The 27085-nt window shown below is 44.7% G+C and overlaps 1 protein-coding gene across 2 annotated transcripts in view; it reads left to right on the plus strand.

Annotated features, from left to right (window-relative positions):
* The first annotated feature begins 4308 nt into the window (after positions 1 to 4308).
* LOC119165486 (lipase member K) overlaps positions 4309 to 27085 on the plus strand; it is a 54132-nt gene continuing 31355 nt past the window's right edge. For both annotated transcript variants that reach the window (XM_075872557.1, XM_075872558.1), the window contains exons 1-5: positions 4309 to 4505; positions 22195 to 22384; positions 24360 to 24474; positions 25551 to 25701; positions 26837 to 26929. In XM_075872557.1, coding sequence (XP_075728672.1) covers positions 4410 to 4505; positions 22195 to 22384; positions 24360 to 24474; positions 25551 to 25701; positions 26837 to 26929 — 645 coding nt within the window. In that variant the 5' untranslated portion in view covers positions 4309 to 4409. The remainder of the gene's footprint in view (positions 4506 to 22194; positions 22385 to 24359; positions 24475 to 25550; positions 25702 to 26836; positions 26930 to 27085) is intronic.

Below are 27085 nucleotides of genomic sequence, written 5' to 3' on the forward strand. Positions count from 1 at the left end.
AACGCTGGTAGCACAAACGTGACAAACGCGTTTCAAACGACGCAATGCATTGAGGCATTGGCAAGTCACGTACAAGTCAAGGAGGTGGGGCCTCCGGTTGCTAGGGGCGAGGATAAGCGCGCGCTCTTGCAGCTGTTGCGGACAGCTGTCAATGCCAAAGCGTGACATGGGGGGGGGGGGAGGCTAGGGACGCACGCTACCGCATGTGTTTCAATGGGAGAGAGTAGTGAATGGATCTCGACGGACGCCTGACATAGCCCGAGTAAGTAATGCATATTCATTAAAAAGCTGGTTGAGTACTTCCCTATTCTAGTGATTCAAGAAGATGTATATACTGTTAATCGGCATGTCAAGATTTGCAATAGAAATTCTCCCGTTCCCTACTGCCAGCAAGCCTAGAGTCACATTACTTCTGGATACATGACAACAGCTTCCACAAGAAACTGCTTCTTTTCACACACAACAGCAATCTTAGGGCACAGAATACACAAGACTACACAAAGTGTTATGCCTTAAAGCCAAGTCTTTATAAAAAAATAAAATTGTTTTCAAAAAGTTGACTTGGCCGTGCCGAAAAGCCAAGTTCCAATGCACTTTCTTCAATTGTGTAGATTGTGCGTCAGTTTTCTAAGTCGGAACTGTAAGATCCTTTAGGTGAGCTTTCTCTTGTCCAAATCTCTTCTTTTTTTGCATGTGGCAGAGAACAATTGGTTTTGGATGTGACCCCCAGTGAGCTTTAGGCTGTGCTCCAAACAGCCGTCGTAAGTGGTTGTTTGCTCTAGCTTCTACACGTGCCTATTTTGCTACGCGCGGTCACTGACCTGCCGCAAGGCAAAGAAGGGAATAAGCTACCGCATAGTGACAGCATCCTTGACGTAAATGAAGAGGCCAGTGTTTATTTACGGCAGAGTGAGATTGTCGCTGATTCAGTGCGTTACATATTTTTCTTACACCGTGTTTCACTGCCAGAGAGAAAGAGTGCGCAGCAAGCTTGCAACTGCTTTGGTCAAAGCCTCGGCGCTCTAAAACCGGCGTCTCAGTGGGAGCATTTCACAACGCTGACAAACGTGATAGACTTTTGGATAGAATAGAACTTTATTTCAGTCCTGCAGGACGCGCTTAGCACGTGGCGGGCGTCTCCCACGTAGGGACCGACAGGGAGTACCTGGCGGCCACTTCGTGGGCCTGCTGGACGGCCAATTGCTGGTCGGCGAGAAGTGAGCTCCTCAGGGACCTGTCCCACTTGCTTGAAGTAGAGTCAGGAGAAGTTGTTCTACACTCCCAGAGCATGTGTGCGAGTGTCGCCATGTGTCCACGCTCCCCTAATTATATTCACTGCCTAGTAATAAGAATGAGTCACTAGGTTTTATATACCGAAACAACTAATATGAGACATGTTGTTGTGGCACAGTCAGCCTTTATTTTAACAGCCTTTTCTTTACAGGTGCCCTGAAATCTAACTACATGGGTGTTCTCACTGCACCCCTGTCGAAATGCAGTGAACGTGGCAGGGCATCGTATGCACGCCTTCATGCTTAGAAGTGCGAATCCTGTACCTGCTAAGCTGCCGCAGCGTATTTTTTCCTTGTTTATATATACAAACTTCATGTGGCATGTTCAATAGTGGTGCGATTGGGGGTGGTGCCACATATACTGATAGTTTCAGACAAAATCCTCATCTTCTTCGTAAAACGCGAAAATTGACCATTGGCATGCCGCAGCATCCAATCAACACAAGCGATGCAAAAAGCAATCATCACGTGATAACATTTTTGTGACGATACATATCAGCAGAATTTGTGATGTCGTTACGAAGCAATGATTTAGATTGGGCTAGTTGGCGATCGGTGTTCAACAATCAGCGCAGTTACGTACAAGGGACGATAAAGGGAACGGGGACAAGCAGTAATTCTTTTCTTGCTTCTTTTCGGTTCTGCGCTAGTTGTTAGATATGTGGGGTTTAACAACCCACAACCACCACATGATTATGAGGGACGCTATAGTGGAGAGCTCCGCAAAATCTCACCACCTGGGGTTCTTTATTGTGCACTTAAATCTCATTGATGTGTGACTTGTGGGGTTTAACGTCCCAAAACCACCTTATGACTATGAGAGACGCCGTAGTGGAGGGCTCCGGAAATTTCGACCACCTGGGGCTCTTTAACGTGCACTCAAAGTACACGGGCCTGCAACATTTCCGCTTCCATCGGAAATGCAGCCGCCACAGCCGGGATGCGATCCCGCGACCTGCGGGTCAGCAGCCGAGTACCTTAGCCACTAGACCACCGTGGCGGGGTCACTTAAATCTGAGCACACGGGCCTTCAGAATTCTTGCCTGCATCAAAAATACAGCCGGCGCCTCCGGGATTCGATACGGCGACGTGCGGGTCAGCAGCCGCCGCGGCGGGGCATCCAAAAATATGAGAGAGAGTAAAGAATTAATCCGAAGAGACCACATGATTACCTACTAGCTTAATATAGATTACAACATAAATAATCTACTAGCATAATATCAAGCTTCGCTTCCGTATATTTCTAGTTCATCGGGCTGAATCAACTGTGTGATTGAAATGAAGAGTTTGACGAAAGCTAGTCTGGTCGGGAGTAACCATGCATAATCAAAACGTGAAATCTAGTCGCCGACCAAGAAACACTTAGAAAAAAAACGCCAGGCATGCGTGGAACTTGCAGCACAGTCACAGCGAAAGCTGGAAGAGTGGTCTTTAAGAGCATTTTCTAAACACTCTTTAGGTAACTACTGCAAACACACTTGCTGTATACCCACTATGCCATATATAATAATAAATTTTGTGTAGTAGGCCGGCATTCAATATGCTATCCTTCGTCATTTTTCGGAAATCCTGGTATCTTTACGCACTCATTAATAATTTTGTTTAAATTTTTACGCAGTGGCTGACGACGGTGAACAATTATGCCTGAAGTGGGTATGCGCCGCAGTTAATAGCTGATTGATAACAAGCTATTGTAGTGGGACGGAGCATTTCGCAACCCACAGGTTACGCAATTCGCATTGTGGGTTGCCTGGTTGTTCCTTTGCTGTTATAAAACGCTTAAAACGCTTTTTTTCTCATATATATATACTAACGCAATTAATTCCCCAACATCAAGCCCGCCTAAAGCAATTTGACGACCGAGTCGCAAGTACCGGCATGGCAGTGCGGTAGGATAGTGGGCTGGTACGCCGAAAACCCGGGCTAGAATCACGCTGTGTCCTTGGTGTTTTTCTTATTTCGTGCGATAGTGGTTCCAGATACCTACGTCAGTGGCGGATAACTATGGCACCGCACGCATCTCTTGTTGCTATGTCTTAGCTGGTTTCGCTGTAATATAAGACAGCAGTTTCGGCTGCCGTACGCGGACCTTGTCCACAAATGAAATAATGAAAACTCGGGGCTGGGCTATGTGCGTGTAAATTGATGGCGCAAACAGTGTGCGTAAACAGATGGAAGTGTGCCGTCATTGTAATTTAGCGTGGTATTCGTCGTTCGTATTGATAATGACTAGAGATTAGATTAATGAGTAGAGGTTGATTTATTTCAGTGGGTAGCACATGAGTATTGCTCCAAGCAATATCATCTCCCTTTGACACAGAATTCTCTTAAAGTGCATTCGAAGACACTTTTTCTTTTTTAACATCGTAAGACTGTTCTTTTAGGCACCTTTGGAAATCACCTGTCTCGCTGATGTACAAATGACTAGAGTCTGCAGGGGATGTTATAGAAGGTGGCAGGAAATTTTTCTTTCGGTAGTTGGTGCTTCGCGTTTGTGAGCACACTTTTCAGCTTTTTTACTAGTACACGCGATATGTGTACGGCAAAAGAGTGCAGCATGTGGGCTAAGGCCTCACTGGTATAGCGGCACATCTACAGGGAGCAGGCACGAGAAAGGCATTATTATTTGGTGATTATGACCGTCCCAACCACACCCTCCTGGCTAATTCCCTGGAAGTACTGCCTCAAATGCTTCCGATTCTCTTACAAGCATTCCTAAACTAAGAAAGAATTTTCTATCGGCAGTGTTTATGGGACATATATTAGCTACACAAAGCTTCTCTTTCACTTTTCCGTACGTACGTGCACGTGATCCTGGCATGAATGAAGCCCAGGCTAAATTTTATCTTTGCGTTCAGACGGTCTCAAGGCCTCGTTTCCTCCTCGTCACATCGGTATTCCGCCAAGCCACGCCACTCAGACCTGCACGAGTGAAGTGAACCCAGTGACCTAGAAAAATGGAGCCCGTCCGCTTAGCGAAACGGCGATCGCCCATCTTCTCTCTCCTGCACCGCATCGCCCGAAAGCGCCGCCATTTCAAGGTCAAAACAGGCGAGGTGTCTGCCTCGAAGGGACAACCAGGATTGCCCACTGTTTGGCTGCTCGGGCAGAACTCTCATGCAATGGATTGTCTACTGCGTACTGTGGTTTGCCTGCCCTACACTGCGATCCTTTACCGCGAGCCAGCGGCAACCAGACGCGTTTCGGAGCCCCGTGAGTGTGCACAATTTTAGCCAAGCATTCTCTGTATGTAATTGCTAACGTTGTGGCATGCGCCATGTTAAATACCTTGGCGCTGCAATTGGGACGCAAGTGCCCACATGTGCATTTATGATAAGCCTCAGTTTGGCTTGTTGTTTGGGTACTCCAACAAACGAATTCATGTTTAAATAACTGCTTTGAGAGTAAATGTGTTAAAGATTGCATTTGTTCTCTCTGCATACATGTTTTATCGTAAATAGGAGGAATTAGTCCTACATAGTATTTTCATTTGATATAGTTGTTTCACCCTAACGTAGTTCTTTTAGTCCACAATATGCTCCCGCGTGATCGCAAATGGTTAGAAACGGAGGCTCTTCTTTTGAGCCGTTAAGATTCCTAGACAAACAACTGTTTCAAGTATCGTGGAAAAGACATTTTGAAAGTGATCAAGTGGGCAAAGCACGTTGTTGCATGTTTAAAAGAACACTAAGATTCTGGAAAGCGGCCGACTTATATAAAGCTCTCACAATATTTCTGCATGCGCGTAAATTAATTTTGAAGGTGAGGTAATTATGGCAACAAATAAAGGTTAATAATGAGAATAGCAACCACAATTCTTATAATAGCATTTCTATAGCATTTTTTTCAGGTAGAGCTGTAGCTCTACCTTAAAAAAGCCTTAACCATGTCTAACCTTTATGGCCTGTACGGCCATAAAGGTTAGACATGGGCATGTTCTGCGGATCATACACATAATAGTTGAGCGGCAACAACGCCTGTGTTCTCTCCCATATAAATTCTGTAGAAAGCTGCGGTCATGACAGCTAGACTAACGAATCAATGACTGTTGTTCTGTACAAAGCAATGGCCAAATAAATGGTGTGAATGAGTTATAGCAACACTTACGGATAGCTATCGTATTGTATTAGAACACCTTGACTCTCAATATGTTCTTGTTATAATAGTTGTTTTAACTGAGAAGCATAACTTTGCGTATACTGCAAGCATTTTTAACATTTATGTGCGTATCTATCTATCTATCTATCTATCTATCTATCTATCTATCTATCTATCTATCTATCTATCTATCTATCTATCTATCTATCTATCTATCTATCTATCTATCTATCTATCTATCTATCTATCTATCTATCTATCTATCTATCTATCTATCTATCTATCTATCTATCTATCTATCTATCTATCTATCTATCTATCTATCTATCTATCTATCTATCTATCTATCTATCTATCTATCTATCTATCTATCTATCTATCTATCTATCTATCTATCTATCTATCTATCTATCTATCTGGGTGCTCTCGTTATCACCCCCTAACCTCGCGTGAACCAAGATTTGTATGGAAGGTGAGATGTTTAAGTGAATACGACTGGCAGGTCAAGACATGAATAATGTCACAATCCCATCGCGTCGTCCAACAGTTCGCGCCAGAAAGCGGCAAATACCCTCGAGTGGGTATGTGCTACTGGTAAGCCGGTATGTGCCCCAAGAGAATGACAATGAGTATCTGGGAACCTCGAGAATACACATCGGTAATTTTACTGCATGAACTTTAGAAAAAAGGTGACATCGGCAAGGTTGACTAGACAAGTGCATCGAATAAATGTGAGGGTCTGAGCAGAAATTGAATCCCAGCATTCTGCGTGGCAATCAAGCATTCTACCACAGAGCCACCCCGGGTAACGGAACTGATTTTCAAATTGACTCTAATATCCGTGAAACGTCAATTGTAGTAGCTGTGCTGGCTATCTAATTTTATAAGGATTACATATGTACTCCTATAATACAGCCATCATGTCGCGCTAATGTCAATTGTAGTTAGGTGTAATTCGCTTGAATTTATTTATGAAGCAGTTTCCAGAGCTACAATCCTCGCAAGGACATGTGCTTCACATCACTTTATCGCTTCTAGTGTTGCTAATGTTCATGTTCCTGTGTACAGCGTTTCTCAAGTGCAAACAGCCTTATTGAAAATCCTGGGTTGGTGGATGCTGGAATCGTTGGTGGATATGGTTGAAAGAATAGTGGATATGATGGAAAGAATAGTGGATATGGTGGAAACTGTAGTGGGCATAATGGCTGACGGCGGCGATAGTGGAAAAAATGGTGGTAGATGGTGGTAATGGTGGCGAGCCAATGGTGGTGATGGTAGAAAAAGACGGCTGATGACGGCTAGAGTGCAAGAAATGGTGGAAGATGATGGTGGTGGTGGCGAGCCGATGATGGTGACGGTGGAAAATGCCCTGCTCATGGTGGCGAGGCAAAACGTGTTTGGTGGAAGGCTTGGTGAGCAAGTTGAATGACGGTGGCATGATGGAAGCTTGGTGGATGACGGTGGCACGATAAAAAGCACGACAGTATGTGAAATCACTCATTAGTAGTGTTTCATTCTTGAATGCGCAGAGATATATGTTTACGGTCAAAAGAAACCAACGCTGCTCAATACGCTTTCAGTACGTTTTGTTTTTTATTCCTGTGGTGTGAACAATTAACGCTTCAATTTTTATGGAGCATAAAATATGGGCAGAAACTGCTGCGCCGCGCGGCGCACGAGCCACCCCGACAAAAAAACGGCTGCTCCGCCGCACGGAAGTGACGTCACGCATTTTTCGGTTAGGTTTTTTAATCAGTTTGACATCCACGATGTGTTTCTTTGTTGTGATGTTTAGAAGACTAGAGTTATCACTGTGAACATGAGAATCAATGTTTTACATCGGCAAACAGTTGTCGACAAACAAATGTGCTCCAGTTCGTAATTGCCCCTTTCAATGTTAGAGCAGAGCACAGCGTTCACTTGATGTCGCCACGCTAGAAACGCTACTCTGGTAATTCTTGCACACTCTATTTTTTGAGCCGTCCCTTTAAGTTAACAAACTGCGTGTGAATATGCATAACTTTCACTTTCGACATGCGTCGAGAGGAGCCCCAGCGAATTTGACTTTCACCCTTCTGTTCTACCACCATAATTTCCACCAAAGGTTAGTCATACCGACCGAGCCCGTACAAGTGTTATCGGCGCTTCTGAGTTTCAGTATACACGGTTTTGACGAGTAAAAATGATAATACAGCACAGCTGCGGCATCATTTACCCTAAATGAAGCCTTTTTATTGTGTGCGGTGTTGACGCAAGAAGCAACGAACATCGATGCGACGCGCTTGCAGCACTTTCACCAAAGGTACGCCTCGCCTCACCGACAGCCGCCGGTCGCACTCGCCGGCGCTTCGCTGGCTCTTATGCGAGAACATAGACACGTCAATTCGTATGCCTACTGAACCAATATGGTAGCATGATGTTTCTGGCGCACTGCATTAGTTTTGGACAAGCCGTTATGTAGTTGTTCCTAACGACAGAGCAACAATGGTTCGCTGGCACGACTGCGATGTGCGTTGCGCGAAGAACATCAAAATCAATTGTGTGGGAGTATCTATCGAATGAGCATCGAAGCGTCATAAAGCCTGAACAGATATCGCCCTTTGGAAAGAGCGAGAAACGGATATTAAACTTGGCAATAATCGCCGATAAATTCTAGCTGCTGCTCCTCAGTTCACAAAGGTGTTTTTTTTTCTCGCGGTTGTAAATTGCAACAAAAACAAAGCGCTGTTGCCATTATCGCAGTGGCAATCGTTACAGGCAATCGTTCGTGTTTATCAAATGTGCAAAGGTTAGTATCAGGTGCAGATCCCGTCAATATCGAGCAAACAACAAACAGATCTGAAGTTAAACAATGACTTTGTGATTTGACTTCTCCTTTAACACACAATCGCCATCTGTCGGCGTGGCGCAGTGGTTAATGTGCGCAGTTCGCAATTCGGAGGTGCCAAGTTCGATTCCGCTCTGCCGCACCTTCTTTTTTTACGGGTGCTTGCTAAATCTTTCTTTGTACAATTATTTTTCTTATTTCTTTAGTGGCAGCTCGTCACGGTGGTTCTGGCGCTGCTTCGCGCTCCATCCACCATCCGCTCCACCATACGCCACCATACACCATGTGCCACCATTTCCACCGCCATACTAAACCAAAATGGTAGATGGTGGAATCCACCATTCCTATGATGGACATTTTTTTCAATAGGGAAGTAGTTATTCAAACATCTGCAACTGCAACACTACTACATATAAATAGCCTCATTTCCATAACGTATCACTCAATAAAATTACAACATGGTCACCTTCCCTCCTCATCTTCACATAACATCGATTTCAAAGGTACGTGGGATCTGCCGAACCTTTTTAGGTGGTCCTACGAAAACCATGGTACTCCGTATCGGTCATTTTCACACAACGTAATAGAAAATTTATATTGCACTTCTAACTCAGCTTGTTTCCCCTTCTCAAGCCTTCATCTACGCGTAACTTCCACTGACTTCATCTTGCTTCGTTTTTTTGTGCGCACTGATACATGAGCTATAGCTTTCTTCCACGCACTATCAAATTATAGAACTCCATACCGTTAGGAGCATAGGAAAGAATTTTATTTCGGGGTCAGGGGGTGCCATTGATTTGAAACAGCCCTTTTTCGCTTTATTTGCTAATTCGAAAAAACTGGGAGGCCCTTAAGCTTCGCATTTAGGAGTTGAATGTGGTAGCAAAATCCGACCCTTAGTGCACCCTTCAACCGTTAAGTGCATACTTATTGATATGTTTTGTTACATACACATGCACGCACACAAACACGCACAGAGTAGATTGGACCAGCGCGCCGAATGGGCTCGTTTTCATTGTTACATCTGTCGAACAAAACATGTTAAATGTGTCCAAAAACACTTTTTCAAGTAACCGTGGAGTGAATTCACTAGAAGAGCTTATTGCTTCAAGAATTACACGCCGCAAAAATTTTAAGAATTTGTCCAGTGCGAGTGGAGTTACAAAGGTTTGTCTCATGCTGCAATTGCATTATCTCTTCTCTCATTCCGACGAAAGCGCTGCAAGCTAAACAGGGAGGAGTGGCAGGGCAAAGAAACTACCGCGCCTAGTGATCTTGAGCACTTTTTTTTTTCTTCAAATGCGCTGCTTTTTAAGTGTGATTGCGCGTGCACGCGTGGACCAGTAGCGGCATCCCGCAGCTATCTCAGTAACTGTATTTTTCGTTCACAGGCGCACAGACGATTTTTCGCTCATAACCAACGGGGCTGACGCCGGCGGCGGGTTTTCTGCGACACGAGCTTTTTAACGCTGTCGCGTTAAAACGTTTAGGAAGAGGGAGGGGGTAAGGGCACGGGCCCAGGTATACGCCACCACCTGGCTACGTCACTGATACGTACCTGGCCCCATTCGTTCAGTGCTCTGAGTTAATACGTGACTACACTTGTTAAAAACTATTTGTATAACATAAGCTTAAAATAGTAACGGTTACACGTGATTATGGTTACTTTTTAATTTTTTTGGCACAGGGCAGCATTATGTGAAAATATGTAAAATACTGTTTTTAGGAAGTTTTCTTTTGAAGCATTGGGTCAATGCTAAGCTTTGCGCAAACGGTGACTGCAATAAACCGGGCGTGAGATTAACTGGTGTAAGTATACTCTGGGCAGTACTCAAAGTGCATTACCTGCTTTTTAGATGTACCTTTGTTTAATTGAAGTGGCTTGATAAAATTATTGCACACAACGAGCCAGTCTAAAGAACTACTTTATTGTCAATTACAACTTTTTAGTAAAGCCCTTTCCATCTGTCTCTGCAAAAAAATGGTAACGAAACCTGTTGATTACATTAAAGCGGACCGTGTGTACGAAAAGATCTGTCGCATCGGTTCATGTACCAACTTCTTGAGCTTCATCACCCCTGGTTCAATTAGCGAAAATACTGTACGAGGGCATAAGTGTTTCAGGGGCATGCATTGGTTAAGAGGAGGTTAGGGGGGGGGCAATTAACACAGGTAGCGTTTTCATGACAAGACCGTATAACGTGCTAAGTACGCCGGCAATCCTGAAGGCCATTTAACAAGGGTATACACAATATCTGAATATGCAAAAAAAAATTTAAGCACACCTAAACTTGGACAACATAAAATGGACAGGACAGCGCAACTGATGTGCCATTAAATAGTAAAGTTATGCAAACACAGAGACATGATTCTTGGCGAATGTGGAATAGGGCAGGGTGCTACAAAATCCCTCAAATTAGGATTATCAAAGTATATTGCAAGCATTGCGTGTTGTTATGACTGGCAGAACAATGACATAGCTCTGCAAGAGACAATCATCGGTGAGCCCTGCTAACGCGATCTGCTTCCTGCAGCAACGCAAAAGGCGTCCGCGTGCACCACATCGAAAGCGCATCGGCGGCGCTGAGACGTGCAGTCGGCGTCGGACAAGAAGCACGTGCACGGACGAGGGCATAAAAAGCGCGTCGCGTGTTCGCTCAGTGCTCTCTCTCTCTCTGGCCTTCGCTTGGGACTGTGGTGTCTCATGTAATGAATGGCACGTCCCGATGCCTAATCTATTGTACTCCTGCAATTATGTAAATAAATTGTGTGTTTGTGTCGTCAAGAAGCCTCCCAAGGGTTCCTCCTGTCCCGGTGCGTAGGTGTCCACCTGTAGCCCACTCATCGGTCCCATCATTGTCTAGGTACACGCACTCCTTATCATGCAGCACAATTCTGGCTTGGCTATCACAGTCATGCCCCCTCTTCCTGATGTGAGATTTATCTGGCGAATCAGCTGATGGTTACGGCGAAAAATGGTTTTGGTTTCAATAAACACGCGATAACATCCGCAAACTTTACAGTGAGCTTCTAGATGAGTGTTGCTTGAAGGAACACTCATCCTTACTTCTCTTCCTGCAAGAGAAGCACAACGGACGCCTTCACATTTACACGAATGACTCGGTGTCTTCAGTAAGATCAGCAGGGGCGGTGGTTATTCCCGCGAGGCACATCACAATTGAATTCATGACATCGCATTTGACGTTGTCGACAGCTGAAGAACTCGCCGCCATACGTGCAGCTCTGGAGTTTATACTTGAAGAACTTTCGGGAACTTGGTCTACCTTCTCAGACTCGAAGGCAGCTCACCAATGTCTTATGTCATCCTTTCGCTATGAACCTAATGAACAATTAGTAGCTGAAATAAGGCTTCTTCATCGCCAAGCAATCGAGAAACAGCACAGCATAGTGTATCAGTGGATACCAGGTCATTGCGGTATATACGGCAATGACCGCGCAGGAGAGGCCGCAAGTTCTGCACACGATGGTACCCAGTACACAGCCATGCCGTTTTCAAGAACCGACGCAGCTACAAGACTTCGTTCGCTTGCACGTGACCTCACACTGGTACAGTGGAACTCAACAGACTTCAAAAAACGCGCGCCTGCATAACTTGGATCCCTATCTGCAGCTTCGTTTTCCCTCAAGGATATCTCGAGCTGAGGAGACTCTTCTGCACAGCCTATGTCTTGGAGTGGCCTTCACGAATGCGCACTCTTATCTCATTGAAATGGCCAGCTCTTCTACATGTATTTACTGCCGCTGTGAAGAAACCATCACGAACCTTCTGTGTGAGTGCACCCATTTCAACGCGCAAAGACAAGAACTTACTGCAGCTCTGGATAGACTGGATGATCGGCCTTAGTCGGAACAAAAGTTTCTGGGTCATTGGCCGAGCCCATCCTCAGCCCAGAATGCTTTGAAAGCTTTGCTGCGCTTTTTGCGGACAACTGGCCTCAGAAACAGACTTTAGTGTTTTATACTGTTTGATGTTGCCTTTCCTATGTCGCATTTTTTGTAATTTCTCTCTCTCTCTCTCTCTTCGCAACATTTTTTTAACATCTTTTATTCCCCTCACCCCTTTCCCCAGCACAGGGAAGCCAGCCGGTCTAAGAACTGGCTAACCTCCCTGTCTTTCGGCTTAAACTTTCTTCTTCCTTCTTCCTTACAAAAACACTCACTTAACAAAACTCTTTAAAATGGATGTCTTCAAAAATCTTCAAAAAAATCAAAATGTACCAACTGGCTCAACTCACCGTCTGCTGAGTATGCTAATACGGCTTCCTGGCTTACCGCTACTGTACATAAAGTTATACAAAATTCTAAAGCCCTGATTTTTTTGATAATCTACTATCGCGCTTTGTTACTGAATTGTTTTCCTTATCAACGTGTATTGACAGTGCCCTCATTTAATAAATGCAAAGCATTTCTTAGTGAACTTTGGTGACTTTGGTAGTATCCATCCATCCATCCATCCATCCATCCATCCATCCATCCATCCATCCATCCATCCATCCATCCATCCATCCATCCATCCATCCATCCATCCAATCGTCCGTCCGTCCGTCCATCCGTCCGTCCGTCCGTCCATACATCCATCCATTCATCCATCTGTCCGTCCGTCCGTCCACCGATATATATATATATATATATATATATATATATATATAGATAGATAGATAGATAGATAGATAGATAGATAGATAGATTAATAGATAGATTTTGAAGCCGTCGCTTCGAAATTTATCTTGTGGTCCAATGTCTCCGCATGTTCGGCGACTGCGGAGACATTGGACTACAAGATAAATTTCGAAGTGACGGCCATCCTCGAAAGCAAGCCGAACTGGAGGAGAAGGTTGTTACTCGAGTGGTGGCACGTTCAGGGAACAGCCCACGTCAACCGCTCTCACAGAACCCTTCCCCCAGTGTACACACATGGACTGTGCTCCACGACAAAACGAGAGAGGGAGAGAGAGATAGAGAGAGAGAGAGACAGACAGAGAGAGAGGTCATCAGCCACCCCTCGAGTGCTTTGAAGACGCTGCTGCTACGTAGCCTACGCAGTCACCCTGAAGAACGAACCAAGTCGGTTCCGAAACGTCGGGTCTCTTAAAAACATTTGGTTGGAGCCTATAAAATCTCCCAGTTTCATACCCAACCAGACAGACTTCTGTCAAATGTTTACATTCAAATCTATCTATCTATCTATCTATCTATCTATCTATCTATCTATCTATCTATCTATCTATCTATCTATCTATCTATCTATCTATCTATCTATCTATCTATCTATCTATCTATCTATCTATCTATCTATCTATCTATCTATCTATCTATCTATCTATCTATCTATCTATCTATCTATCTATCTATCTATCTATCTTTCTATCTATCTATCTATCTATCTATCTATCTATCTATCTATCTATCTATCTATCTATCTATCTATCTATCTATCTATCTAGCTGCCCAGAACATTTAGTTCTCCTGGCTGTTTCGATAATGGTACCGATACGAAACTTGGTAAGACATAACATGACTGTATGAAGAACATATTTGACTAGTCATAACAGGAAAATCATGACATGTATGTCACAAATATCATGATTTACATTTCTTGGTCCTGCAGCTCTTGCGGTGGTTTCGTTCACATGGCATGTTGCAAAACTGGTATGGTATGTCATGATTGCATTTTCGAAAACAAGCGATAGACCCTTACATGAAAATCATGACATGCGTGTCATGTAACAACATGAATACATGCCACGCTCATGATGAGCTCGTGACCGTGTCACGAGCGTCACAAATACCAAATTTGTTATTACAGTACGTTAATGGATGACGAATGTATGTGACTAGTGCAAGCATGATAATCATGAGACGTGTGTCATGTAACAACATGACTACATGCCACGATCATGATCCGCTGGTGGTCGTTTCGCTAGCTTCACTTATGCAAAATTTGGTATTACGCGATATGAATGAATGACGAAGGTATCATACTGGTGCAAACATGATAAGCATGAAATCCGTGTCAGGTAATAACATGACTGCATGCTACGCTCATGATGCGCTCGCGGCCGTTTCGCTAGCTTCACATGTACCAAACTCGGTATTACGTGACGCGAACGGAAGACATAGGTAAAATACACATCCAAACATGATAATCAAGATATGCATGTCATTGTAACGACATGACTACATGCCACACTGATGATGCGCTTGCGGCAGTTTCTCTTGCTTCACATATATATGCCAAATGTGGTATTACGTGACGCCAATGAATGACGAAGGTATGTGACTGGTGCAAACATGATAACCATGAGAGTCGTGTCATGTGAGAACATGACTACATGCCACAGTCAAGCCGCCAACACCTTTCGACTTGATGTGGTGCACCTGCTCGCCAGCGTTCATCTCGTGCCGTCGTTGCCACGCGTGGCGCCGGTCCTGCCACATACTCGCAGGCACGCGCCGTGCACGCTGCGTTGCTTTGATGCATGCGCGTTTCAGCGCGTCTGGCGTTCCTCCTTCACGAAAAGAGGGAGACGCAGTGTTTTCTTCTGGGTAACGCATCGGTGCGAAATGCAGCATGTCGAATTTCGCGGTAGTTGCCGTTGGGCTGCGCCCACGGACGCTGATCGCGCCTGTCGTCAGACCATAGAGTGCTCGCGTTTTGCTAACGTAGCGTCACTGTGCCCAGCGTGTGCGTGCGCCAACGCTGCATTGGAGTATATTAGGCCCTTCATGTTGCGCTCGAGGCCCTTTTGCTAGCTCCTTATATACCGGATTCGGTGATACGTGACGTAAATGGATGACGAAATATATGACTGGTGCAAACATGATAACCCTGACACGCGTGTCATGTAAGAACATGACAACATACCACGCTCACAGCGGGCTCGTGGCCGTTTCGCTAGCTTCGCATATACTAAATTAGATAGCACATGACTCGAATAGAGGACGAATGTAAACGACACACCCAAGCATGATAATCACGACACGGAAGTCATGTACGGCATCATTTACCTCCACCTCGTAACGTTGTGCTGGTTTTAAAGTGATATATCCACATTTCTTATTAGTGCTTCGCATATCTTCGATTCCCACTGTACTTGAAATCTGCCCATTTTTTTACGTTTTCTAATTCTCATATTTTGTTTTGTTCGCTAAAATATTAGAATAAAACACTTTCATATAAGTTTGCAATATTTATTGAAAAATGAGGGAGAGGGCAAGTATAATAGAGAACATTTACATTTTACGCACCCTAATTGTTGTATTATTGACAGGCACTTGACCCATACTCGAAAACCAGAGATATATATATATATATATATATATATATATATATATATAAAAATGCAAGGAAAGGCAGGGAGGTTAACCAGACGCACATCCGGTTTGCTACACTGCACTGGGGAGGGGATAAAGGGGAGAAAAGAGGTTGCAGAAAGATGAGAAGGTACACACAATCGCGAGCACACTCGGGAAGCACACACAGTTTACAGGCGGTCGCTCAGGTTTGTTGACTCAAAATAAAGTAGCAGTGCTTTAGTTGCTTTCTGCGCAACTGAGGCAGATGCCCAAGGTCCTAGTATCTTCTGCACACAAAATGGTCCGGGGTCAAGTCGATTCAAAACCATCCGTAGCTGGCATCGCTGTGTGTCGTAGCAAGCGCAGCTGCACAGGACGTGTTCGATGGTCTCTTCATCTCCGCAGTAGTCACATGTAGGAGTGTCTGCCATACCAATGCGAAAGGAGTACGCCTTTGTGAATGCAACACCCGACCAAAGACGGCATAACAGTGTCGCATCGGAGCGGGAAAGTTGTGATGGTAGCTTTAGCTTGAGCGAAGGATCCAGTTCTTAAAATTGACACCTTTGGAAGCTGGTAGACGACCAGAACGTGCGTGTGAGATCTCGAGCCAGCAGGTAAAGTTGTCTTGCTGCATCATTCCTTGAAAGGGAATCGGGACTACACGGGTTTCTTCATGGGCTGAGCGGGCTGCATCATCGGCTAATTGATTTCCGGTAATACCGATATGTCCAGGCAGCCATTGATCTATAATATCATGTCCTCGTGCTAGAGCTTCATGATGGCCATGCCTTATTTCTTGTACCAGTTGGTCATGGCTCCTCCTACGCATGGCAGACTGCAAACTCTGAAGCGCTGACTTCGAATTACAGAATATGACCCATTTTTCTGGACGTTCTTGAACGAGATATTGTAAAGCAGCCCATATAGCAGCAAGCTCTGATGCCGTAGATGTAGTCATATGCGACAACGTAAACTTGATTGTCATTTCTGCAGCCGGAATTACAGCGGCACCTAATGAGCTGCTGGATGAGACGGACCCATCAGTGTATATCTGCGTTCGGTCTAAGTACAACTCATGTAATAATAGCAGTGTTGCTTGCTTCAATGCTACTCTGGAGTGACTGCTTTTCTTTTTGATTCCCAGAATTTCTAGACGTACTTGCGGCTGGTCGAGGCACCACAAAGGGCATGCCGTACTCGCAGCTGGCGTATATCCTGATGGAATGCTGTTTAGGTGCTTGGCTATGACGTCTGAAAACGTAGCACGTGGTCTTCCGGAAGGTAGAAGGGCCAAGTGGTGGTCGGGGACACAGCTAGCATGTCGAATGTGCGCTCTGAGGCAATCCACAACTATATATGTCCTGACCGGATGGTTTTTTGCAAGCATGATTGTGGCATAAGTAGAAGCGCATCGGGGCAGTCCTAGGCAGATACGCAGTGCCTGACCCTGCAAACTCTCCAATGAATGAGTGTTAGTCAGTACCGGCAAGCTGTAGCGCAATAGACCCAGAAATAGGGCCCTGTACAGCTGTAGCATGGAGGCCACAGAAGTTCCCCATGCTTTACCGCACAAGAATTTTATGATATGCACAATAGATAGCAGTGTCTTCTTCAAGTACGCACAATGTGGGCTCCACGAAAGACTTCTGTCGATTATTATGCCCAGGAAACGATGCGTCCGTGCATATTTGACACTCTGCCCATTCATGTAAACAGGGTATGGCGTCATTGGTTTGCGTGTAAACGCCATCAACGCACACTTCACAGTTGATATATTTAGGCCTTGTTTCTGAAGGTAGGCTGTTGTGAGGGTTGCTGCCCGCTGTATTCGTGCACGCACCTGAGGGCGAGTAACTGCAGCACTCCAGAGGCAAATATCATCGGCGTATATGGATAGGCACACCGACTTTGGCAGAACCTTCACCAGACCAATGAGGGCCACACTGAACAATGTGGGGCTTAAGACACCTCCCTGAGGTACTCCGCAGTAGGTGTATTGTTGGGCAGTTGTACCCTCATATGTTTGTACAAAGAAACCCCGGCCAGTTATATAATCTTTTATCCATTGAAACATTCGTCCACCAATGCCCATTGCTGCGAGAGAAGTGAGGATGGCATCGTGAGCTACATTATCATATGCACCCTTCACGTCAAGAAAGAGTGCCACTGATATGCGCTTGCGACTTTTTTCTTGTTGAACAAATGTCGATAAATCAAGGACACAGTTAATGGAGGAGCGGCCCCGACGAAAGCCTGCCATGCAAGAAGGGTATTTGGTGTATCGTTCCAAGTACCACTCGAGACGAAATAGAACCATTCTTTCCATCACTTTTCCGAGGCAGCTTGCGAGGGCAATAGGGCGATACGCTGTCAAGTCCAATGGTGATTTTCCCGATTTCAAAAGTGGTATTAATCGACTTATTTTCCATTCTCGGGGAACACTGCCGCTGAGCCAGGAGTTGTTGAAGCATGTTAAAAGTTCTTTTCTAGCTTTTTGTCCGAGGTGTCCCAACGCACTATAAGTAATACCATCAGGACCTGGTGATGACATGCGTCTAGAAGCGACTAACGCACCTTCCAGTTCTTCCATGGTGAATGAAATGTCCATTTCTGGTAATCGCGTCTCAGGAACGATCACGGCGTCGATGCTCTCGTTCATAATATTCCCGGCAACTCTCGTGCAAAACTCTTCAGCCACCTCGAGTTCTGTTTTTCCATGATGGAGTGCCGAAGCTTTAAAAGGGTGCCGTTGTTGTGGAGAGGAGCGAAGACCTCGAACTGTTCTCCAGATACATGACAGTGGTTTATGAGGGTCTAGAGATTCGCAGAATGCTTTCCAGCGTTCGCTCTCCAATTTGTAAATGCGTCGTTGAATCTTTTTCTGGAGCCGCCTTGCTTCCCTCAGATCGTAAATTGAACTTGTGCGTCTGTATTGTCGTTCAGCACGCCTTCGTATAGCTCGTAATTTTTCCAGTTCAATGTCAAACTGTGTTACTTTAGACGAAAATGGTAATTTACATTTAAACGCTTGCATAGCTTCCACTATGGTATTTTCCAGGCTGCAGGCGAGGCCTTCTTGGCAAGCGTTCTCAACACGCGATGCAAACATCGACCAGTCAGTGCCAATTGTAATACCGGAAGAGAAATTTTTTATGATACCATCGATCGTCACGTAGGTGGGTTTGTGATCACTCCCATGAGTCTCAATATCACAAAACCACTTAACTTTGTGAGAGAAGCACCGTGACACCAATGTTAGGTCAAGGCAACCGCCATACGTGAGACCCCGCAGATATGTGGGAGTACCATCGTTCATGATGGAAAGGTCGTAATCGGAAGCGAATGTAACACTGTTCCGGCCCCTGGCATTCATCTTAGTGCTCCCCCAAAGCATGTGATGGGCGTTGAAGTCACCGGTGATGATCCAATGCCCATCGGTTCTCATTAGGATGTCTTTTACTCTGTCGCAGTCAAATCACGATGACGGAGATATATATCCACCAGTAAGCGTGAATGAAACTGCATTCTTCTTCACACGAAGACACACGTACTGATTGTCGTCATTTGAACTTATTGGATGCGAAAGATAAGTCAAGTCTGTGCGAATGTAAACAATTACTTTGCTTCGTTCTTCGCAAGCGGCTGAACAAAAAGCTTCATAACCGGACAATCTATAAGGCGTTGATACGTTTGGTTCACATATGACAAGTATAGAGAATTGATTGGCCCGAACAAATTGGCGAAAGTCCGAGATACGGGACTTCATGCCTCTGGCATTCCACTCAAAAATCGACGCACTTTTAACTTCAGTGCGGAAGATGAGATTTTGTTGAGCCATTGTGCTTATACGAAGTTAGCAAGAACTGGATTCAGTGCATCCAGTATTTGCAGTGCACTCTTAGCAGACGGAGATTGTATGCTGCTCAGTAGCGTGCGAATCGTGGCAATTAATGATTGCACGATTGCAGCCACTTGCCTGTCTTGGTTGGAAAGATCTCGAACCGGCACGATTGCAGTCACTTGCCTGTCTGGGTTGGAAAGATCTCGAACCGGGAGCGCGGACTGTCCGTCATGAAGCTCCTTCGGTTCGCTTGATGCTGCTTCCCTTTGAAGTGCAGGCCACTCTGTCGCAGTTAGGGTATGCTCACTGGCTTTGTCCTTTACAGCCTTTCCCACGGCATGTGGTCTGGGAGGCAAAGGAGGTGGTACTGATGAGGGATCACGCAAACGTGTCGAGGAGGTAGCGGGCGTCCTCGAAGACCGACGTCGACGTGAACGACGCCTTCTGACTTTAGCTGCGGCTTCTCGATGAGATGAGTGATAGCGCACCATCTCCTTCAAGATGGCAATTTCCTTCTGAATCCGCGGGCAGTCCTTCGATGTGGCTTCATGGGATCCATTGCAATTAGAGCATTTCTTGACAGTTGCGATGCACTTATCCGCTTCATGGTGCTCGGCGCAGCGGTGGCATACCACTGAATTCTCGCAGACGCTGCTCACATGTCCAAGTTTCATGCATTTACGGCACTGGAGAGGCTTCGGAATGAAAGGCCGCACAGCATGTCTGAAGTACCCCACCTTCACATGAGAGGGGAGTGATGTGCTCTTAAACACAAGGCGTTTCATGCTGACGGTAGGAAGTGCAGGCAGAAACAGGATGGTATAAGTGTTCGATTTTGGCGCTTCACTTACAGTTTGAATAGTTGAGGATGAGGATGTCCTCATGTTCCTTCTCTTCGCCTTGCGGCTCAGCACAGGTTGGAACACGTCATCTGAGAAGTCCTCACTGCTGAGATAGTAAGCATGAGTTTCTTCACTGTCGCTGTCGCTCGCTTGTCCCATCCGCTTCCTGGAGGTGGTCGCCGCTGACGCCGCTGGTGCTGGCAGGCGCCCGGGGTGGTCTACTTCCATCCCCTCCAAGGGAGCAGCGGAAACTGATCAACAGACTTAAATTACAACTGAAATACGCCGGAGTTAGCAGAAGTAGCTCCTATTCAAAACACTCGAAAACCAACTTTATCCTTATCTTACGTTTTGCTTAAGTTTCTATGTACTATACGTGCGTTAATAGAGCATATTAACGATAACAGGGTAAAACACAACTATAAGACTGGTTTGCGATTAGTGGCACACTTTTGGTATCAAATGCACAAAAACGCAAAACTGATGCGGGAAACTGAAAGCAAGGCTATGGTTGCCGTATGAATACTGGCCTATAGACTCATACTCAGGCAGTTTTTTGTTATCGGCGGCGTAGTGTTTTGAAATAATGCTTATTAAGCCATAACTATAAAATCAATTAAATCAAATCAAATCAATTAATCAAAATATCCAGCGCTGCTGGGTAGTTTGTCAACGAACTCGTTATTTTCATGAAGCTTGCCTTGCGGAATGAAGGTGTATTAGCGCAAAAGCTGCTTGGTGTAAAGGAATAACATCTAAAAGTTAATCGACTGATCGCACGTGCACGACAGGAGTCCTGAAAACGATGCCCGTAATCCATCTATGTCCGTCTTCGCCTAGTTCTATTGTAGGTAATAATCGTTGGGATTTAACTTCACGGAATCACGATGTGATGTTTAGAGGCGCCGTAGTGGAGGGCTCCAGAAATATCAACCCTCTGGAGTTTTTAATCTGCACCTAAATTTAAGCACACGGGCCTCAAGCATTCTCGCCTCCATCAAAATTGTGGCCCTTACGGCCGGCATTTTGTCCCGTGACCTGCGGGTCAGTAGCCGAGTGCCTTAGCCACTAGAGCACCGTATCTTTTCAACAATTATGGTGCACAACATATTATGACATAATAATGTTCCTCATCTGCACATACATGGCTGGTCTACGGCAATGAAGGCACATTCTGTGGTCACTATGTTTTGAAAGATAACCGTGAAACAAACTTCTGTATTTGAGAATTGGCGTCCATAATGCAGTCCTCAAGTGACTTAACGTCTAAGCTTGTGCATGTTGGTTGAACATTGGAGAGAACACACCGCAATTGTAGACGATGACAAGGAAGGGCGACGCACACACGGTGATGCATGTGCGTCGTCCTTCTTTGTTTTCGTATCTACTCGTATTGTGTTCCCTGAATATTTCAGTTTTTTTTTGAAAAAAAAAGCATCAATGTGTGGCTGGGGTCATGATGCTAAATTACATTTAGTAAGGAGTATATTAAATACAAAAAAGGTTTTCTATAAATTCAATTGTTAGCTGACAATCTATTCAACCCCTCCTCCCAACTCCTACCATTGTGATTGACGTAGCCTTTGCGGAAACAAATTTTCTTGAAAGTGGCTCGTTAGCCGAAGTTAGTTAGGAATTCTGGAATGTGTGTTACCGTATGAAAACTTCTTTTCGATCCCTTCCTACGTTAAAAAGCAATACCACTTAGGGGTGCTTTAAGTATTCCATGGTTTGCTGCGCAGAGTTATGTGACGTGGAAAATTTTCACCCTGAAGAACTTGTGCTGCTCAGGTTCAAGGCTCATGAGCCTCTTGATTTTGACTACTAAGCGTGCGCTATCGCCCGTATAGATGCAAAGTGCAGTGGAGCTTTTAAATGAAGAGCATTACTTGTTTTTGACGTGGGAGTGCAAGAACAAGTTTTCTATCAGTCAATCAATCAATCGTTCAATCAATCAGCGACTTTGTCGTGCAGGCCGAGCTCGTGCGAAGCAAGGGCTACGAGGCCGAAGAACACGTGGCCACCACAGAGGACGGTTACGTGCTCAGCCTGCAGCGTGTGCTGAGCCGTGAAGGACGACCTCCTGGACCACCGGTCTTGCTCGTCCATGGACTGCTATCTTCGGCTGCCGAGTGGGTCATCAACTACCCACATCAAAGCCTCGGTCAGAGCCCGCCTCGTTATTTTTTGGTGGTAATCTCGATGGCCAATAAGAAGTAAAAGGGGTGAAAAAACCTTGAATAAGGACGCTGAGGAATTATTATATGCAAAGGAATATTTATGGGTGAGAAAATGCAAGTCTTTATTTTAAATGCGAGAGATTCACCTTGCGCTGGGTCTGAGTGACTTGAAGTTGTGGATAACAACAGGTGGATCTGAATAGGAAGTAGCGCACTCACAAACGCACACACAGATTGTACAACATATCCGTTTAAAAGGCTTAGTAGAAACCGGTGTTTTGCACACTAACACGCGCACATACATTCGCTCACACACACTCGCACGAACGACATATAAAGCCTTAGTAGGCCTGATGCAGGCTGCACAAAACACACAATAGGCGTGCGTTGTGCCAAGTGAAATTGTATTTAAAGGTTTAACCTTAACCGCATAGTCACGCACAAAGATAAGGATAGGTACGGGAGAATGTATAGGAGGCTAAACGAAATTTAACGTCTTACTCACTATCCTGTTCACTGTTGTGCGGAATACGTCATGTCCCTGTACATTTTTCGGTCACGCACAAGATGATTTTTCGCGCACAATCAGCGACGTGGATGCACACGCAGAAAAATTTGCGAAACGAGCTCTTTAACGATAATTAATAACAAGAAACTGCGCCCTATAGTATGTCACAGGGCAACCACAATACTACCCATAATGAAACCACAATCTATACTTACATTGGGCTCATCGCAATAACCATATTTTATTGCACTTATACTCTCACTTCACAATCGACAGAAGCATCCGAACAATTGGTAAATCACTGCGAAGTTGTCAGATTGTCGAATGATAATGAGTGAATCAAAGACATTAAGCAAAAGTTTTCTGAAGGTACTTTTAGTGGGCAAACTTAACCAGGGCTTGAGGTAAGCAATATTCGGCGCGTATGCTACACACACTGGGCTATATACAGCAGTCGCAAATTAAAGGAGTGCGTTGGCTAGCTCCTCAGTGAATTGTGAACTGTCGTTACTGAGACGTTTATTGACATCTCATTTCTCTTATTTTCTTATTTGTTCGACTTTGCCAATTCTTCCATTTAATTATCTTAGCACGAAGGAGCTACTTGCAACTTTATTGTTTTTCGTTTGTGGTGCAACATAAAAAAAAATACTTCAGGTGGTCTCTTTGATGTCAACCTCTCATCAGTATTTGATGTGTATTATCGTCACTTGCTTCCGGCAAGAAAGGCGATGATACTGTTATGCATGTGTTATGAAGGACCACAAAAAGGACGAAGAAGAAAAACTCGCTTGCGCGTTCTATTGAAAAGAGACCGACCATCTTGTGCTTTGCACGTTGAGACTAAATTGATTCCTTCCGGTGCTTTTTCTTTTGGGGCCGCTGTGCTGGGTTTTACCCACAGGAGCGTTTGCGAGGTCGTATGCTATTTCCCACGAGAGACGAGACGAATTGAATACTGAGTTAATCGAAATCACACATATTTTTCAAAACAAGTTGGTTATATTTTTATATAGTAAAATGAATTGATTTGTAAGGTTGAAACATTAAACATTAGGTTAAACGTTGAAACAAAAAAGAACCCTTAGCCCTTTTTTCTTTTTTTGCTAACAAATAGATCATAATCTAACAAATGATTTAAAAAGATATATGGCTTAAAGTTATGAAATTATGAACAAATTCCTTTATATAACAAGGCACCACTCGTTTTATTGCCGATCCACCAGAGTGGGTTGGGGTGGGGTAATAGGGGCAGAGAATCAATCAATCATTCAATTAATCAATCAATGAAATGTGGTATCTCATTCTCTGCAGCAAGGCCTCTGTTTCGACGTCGTTGCACTAGTCACATGCTTACGGGAAAAAAGACGTTGATAATATAATGAACACTATATTATGAATTTAGATATTCTAGGCGATAAAACAAAAAACAACAACATTGGGTTGCGCAGGATTCCTGCTTGCAGACGCTGGTTACGACGTGTGGCTTGGAAACTACCGCGGAACGCCTTACTCGAGGGGCCACCTGGAGTACAGTGACAGCGAGAGCCGCTATTGGGATTTCCGGTATGTGAAGGTGAAACCTTCCATACGCTTTGAACCTGCAAGTCTCGGATGATGCACTTGAGTCTGCTTTCAAGGGAGGCAACAGATGAGAAAACAATGTTAAACCAAGTGGTGTGGCTTCATGGGCCGACATAATGCAATAATCACCAAGATTTTTGCCGCAGAGGGATATTACATCCTAACTTTGACGCTTTCGAGACTGTCAACGCTCACATAGTTGAGTGTGAGTGAGTTTGAATATAGCCTGCTTGGAAGGGTTGTCGTTCTGATCTTCCCTTTTAAACTGTAAGAAATAAAGGAGTAAATTGTTGTCAGAACCAGCCTGAACGTGGAAAGGCTATTTTTCTTCAGTAGAAGGTCATTTTCTATGGCGTGCGGTGACACTCATTTCAACTTTCAACGCGCGACACTTGAAAGCCATGCAATGACGGCAGCATACGGTGAAAGTTGTCTTGGATTTGTCAGGATCGTACACACAAGGCTGAAAGCTGACGCACCCTATCAGCACCATTGCCTTATTCGTTATGCTGCCATTGCGCAGGCATTGTAAAATTAAAGCAAGCTGCCGCTGTGACGGGCAAATAGAGCGTTACTCCCGACATGAAAACAGTTTCATCGGTGGACTGAATAACAGGCTACGGTCTTCATTTAGTCTATGCTAGATCAGACCACAAGTGACACACGCGTTTGAGCGTTAAAAATCGTTGGCAGTGAACTTGAAAATGTAAATCGCAATAATTTGTCGTCATTGCAACTTTTCTTCTACAGAATAATGTCGGCTTTTGAATAGATACGTGATAATAAACACAAATAACACATGTCGCGGGCTACACGCCTCACGCAATGTTAAAAATTTTTATTTAGCGACTTTCTTTTTTTGTGCCTACTATGGAGCGGCCCAAAATGTGCTGACACGTGTTCCGAAGGACCCAATAAATATAATCCATCTGTCCCAGTCCAAGACAACAGTCTGTAGAGAGTGTCTCACTGATTAATAGCACTTGTCGATGAACGTTCGTCGGAACCTTTCTCAATCTTTGTTATTTGCTCTATTTGCTCTGGTCCTGGACTTGCAGTCTGGACGAAATTGGTCTGCTGGACGTACCCGCCCTTGTGGACTACGTGCTGGCACGCACTGAATGGCCGCAACTGTTTTTGGTAGGATTCTCTCAAGGAAACACGGCAGCATGGGTGATGCTGGCCGACAAGCCACAGTACAACGATAAAGTAAGCAACTGAAAGCTATTTATAAAGGCAAGGCACGTTGACTGTTGAATAAGCTTAAGCATTTCAACCTTCATACGTGAACTAATATCTAATCTCAGATGCCTTTTGTTTTTCGCGTTTCGCTATAGCGTGGACACTCCGCATAAAAAAAAAAACGTCACGTGGTTCACGATGCATCTGCGCAAGATGACTGGAAGGCAAATATAACTCTTTTTTTTTTCAGTTGATTGCATTGACATTCCACCACTAAAGCTCTAACAAGAAGATATCATGGTATAACAGAGTGATAATGTAAGATATTTAGCGCAACCTTCACTCTCGCTAACACCCACACAAACACTAACACATCCACCGGAGTAAAACACACGACACTCAGCGCTCTCTGTGTTACTCGAGTGGTTATGTGAGTGTTTGCGAGAGTGAAGGATGTGCTAAAATACCTTAAAATATGACGAATAACCAACTAACCCAACAGCAAGTTTTATTGAGTTATAACACAGTGTGAAAAGTCTTTCGCAACATTCATGCGTTGTTGCTGTTGCAGTTTGCCAATGCCGATTTGCCATTGAAGTCAGCATGGAAATATTCAGCATGCATTTTACGGCGAAAGCCTTCAAAGTCTCCTACTCATAGTGACCGTCCATCTGTGTGTTCCCTGGAACGGTGCCAGCTGTGGCCTCTCGTCACACTCTCTCAGCAATCATTTGGTGGCTCAGCGACGCATAGCAACAGTGCCACCGCCACAGCTGTTGCCTATCCCCTTACTCTATTTCACCAATCACGTGATTTCTGAGAAGCTGTAAAAAGAAGAGGTGGCATAGCTGGTCGAATGATGACAGGCTTTCGCTGAACAGGCTTCGGTTTCTCCACCGAGGTGGTCTAGTGGATTAGGTACTCAGCTGATGACCACCAGGTCACAGGATCGAATCCCAAGTGCAGCGGCTGCATTACGGAGGGAGGCAACAATGCTGTAGGCTCATGTGCTCATATTTGGATGCACGTTGAAGAAACCTAAGTGGTCGAAATTTACGGCGTCTCTCACAATCATCAGGCGGTATTCGGATGTTAAACCCCACATATCGATCAACACACATAGGATTTTCCAGTTCCCTTGAAATTTAGCTTTTTTTTTCAGATACTGCTGCTGGTCGCCCTCGCACCCGTAGCGAACATGACGTTCATCCGAAGCCCAGTGCGTCTTCTAGTTCCTATCTCGCCGCTTCTCACGGTAAGCGACACAAGTTTCTTGAACGAAGCGCCATGTTCACATGCAGCTTGCTCTAATCTACACCTATAGAGCCAGCTATGACCCATTATATAACCATGAGTTCGAAGCAAGTTCGTGAACTAAGTCAATATGATGATGAAGTTTCAGTCGCTCAAC

The sequence above is a fragment of the Rhipicephalus microplus genome, chromosome 8 (genome assembly GCF_043290135.1).
Source record: "Rhipicephalus microplus isolate Deutch F79 chromosome 8, USDA_Rmic, whole genome shotgun sequence".
In the NCBI taxonomy this organism is placed as follows: Eukaryota; Metazoa; Arthropoda; class Arachnida; order Ixodida; family Ixodidae; genus Rhipicephalus; species Rhipicephalus microplus.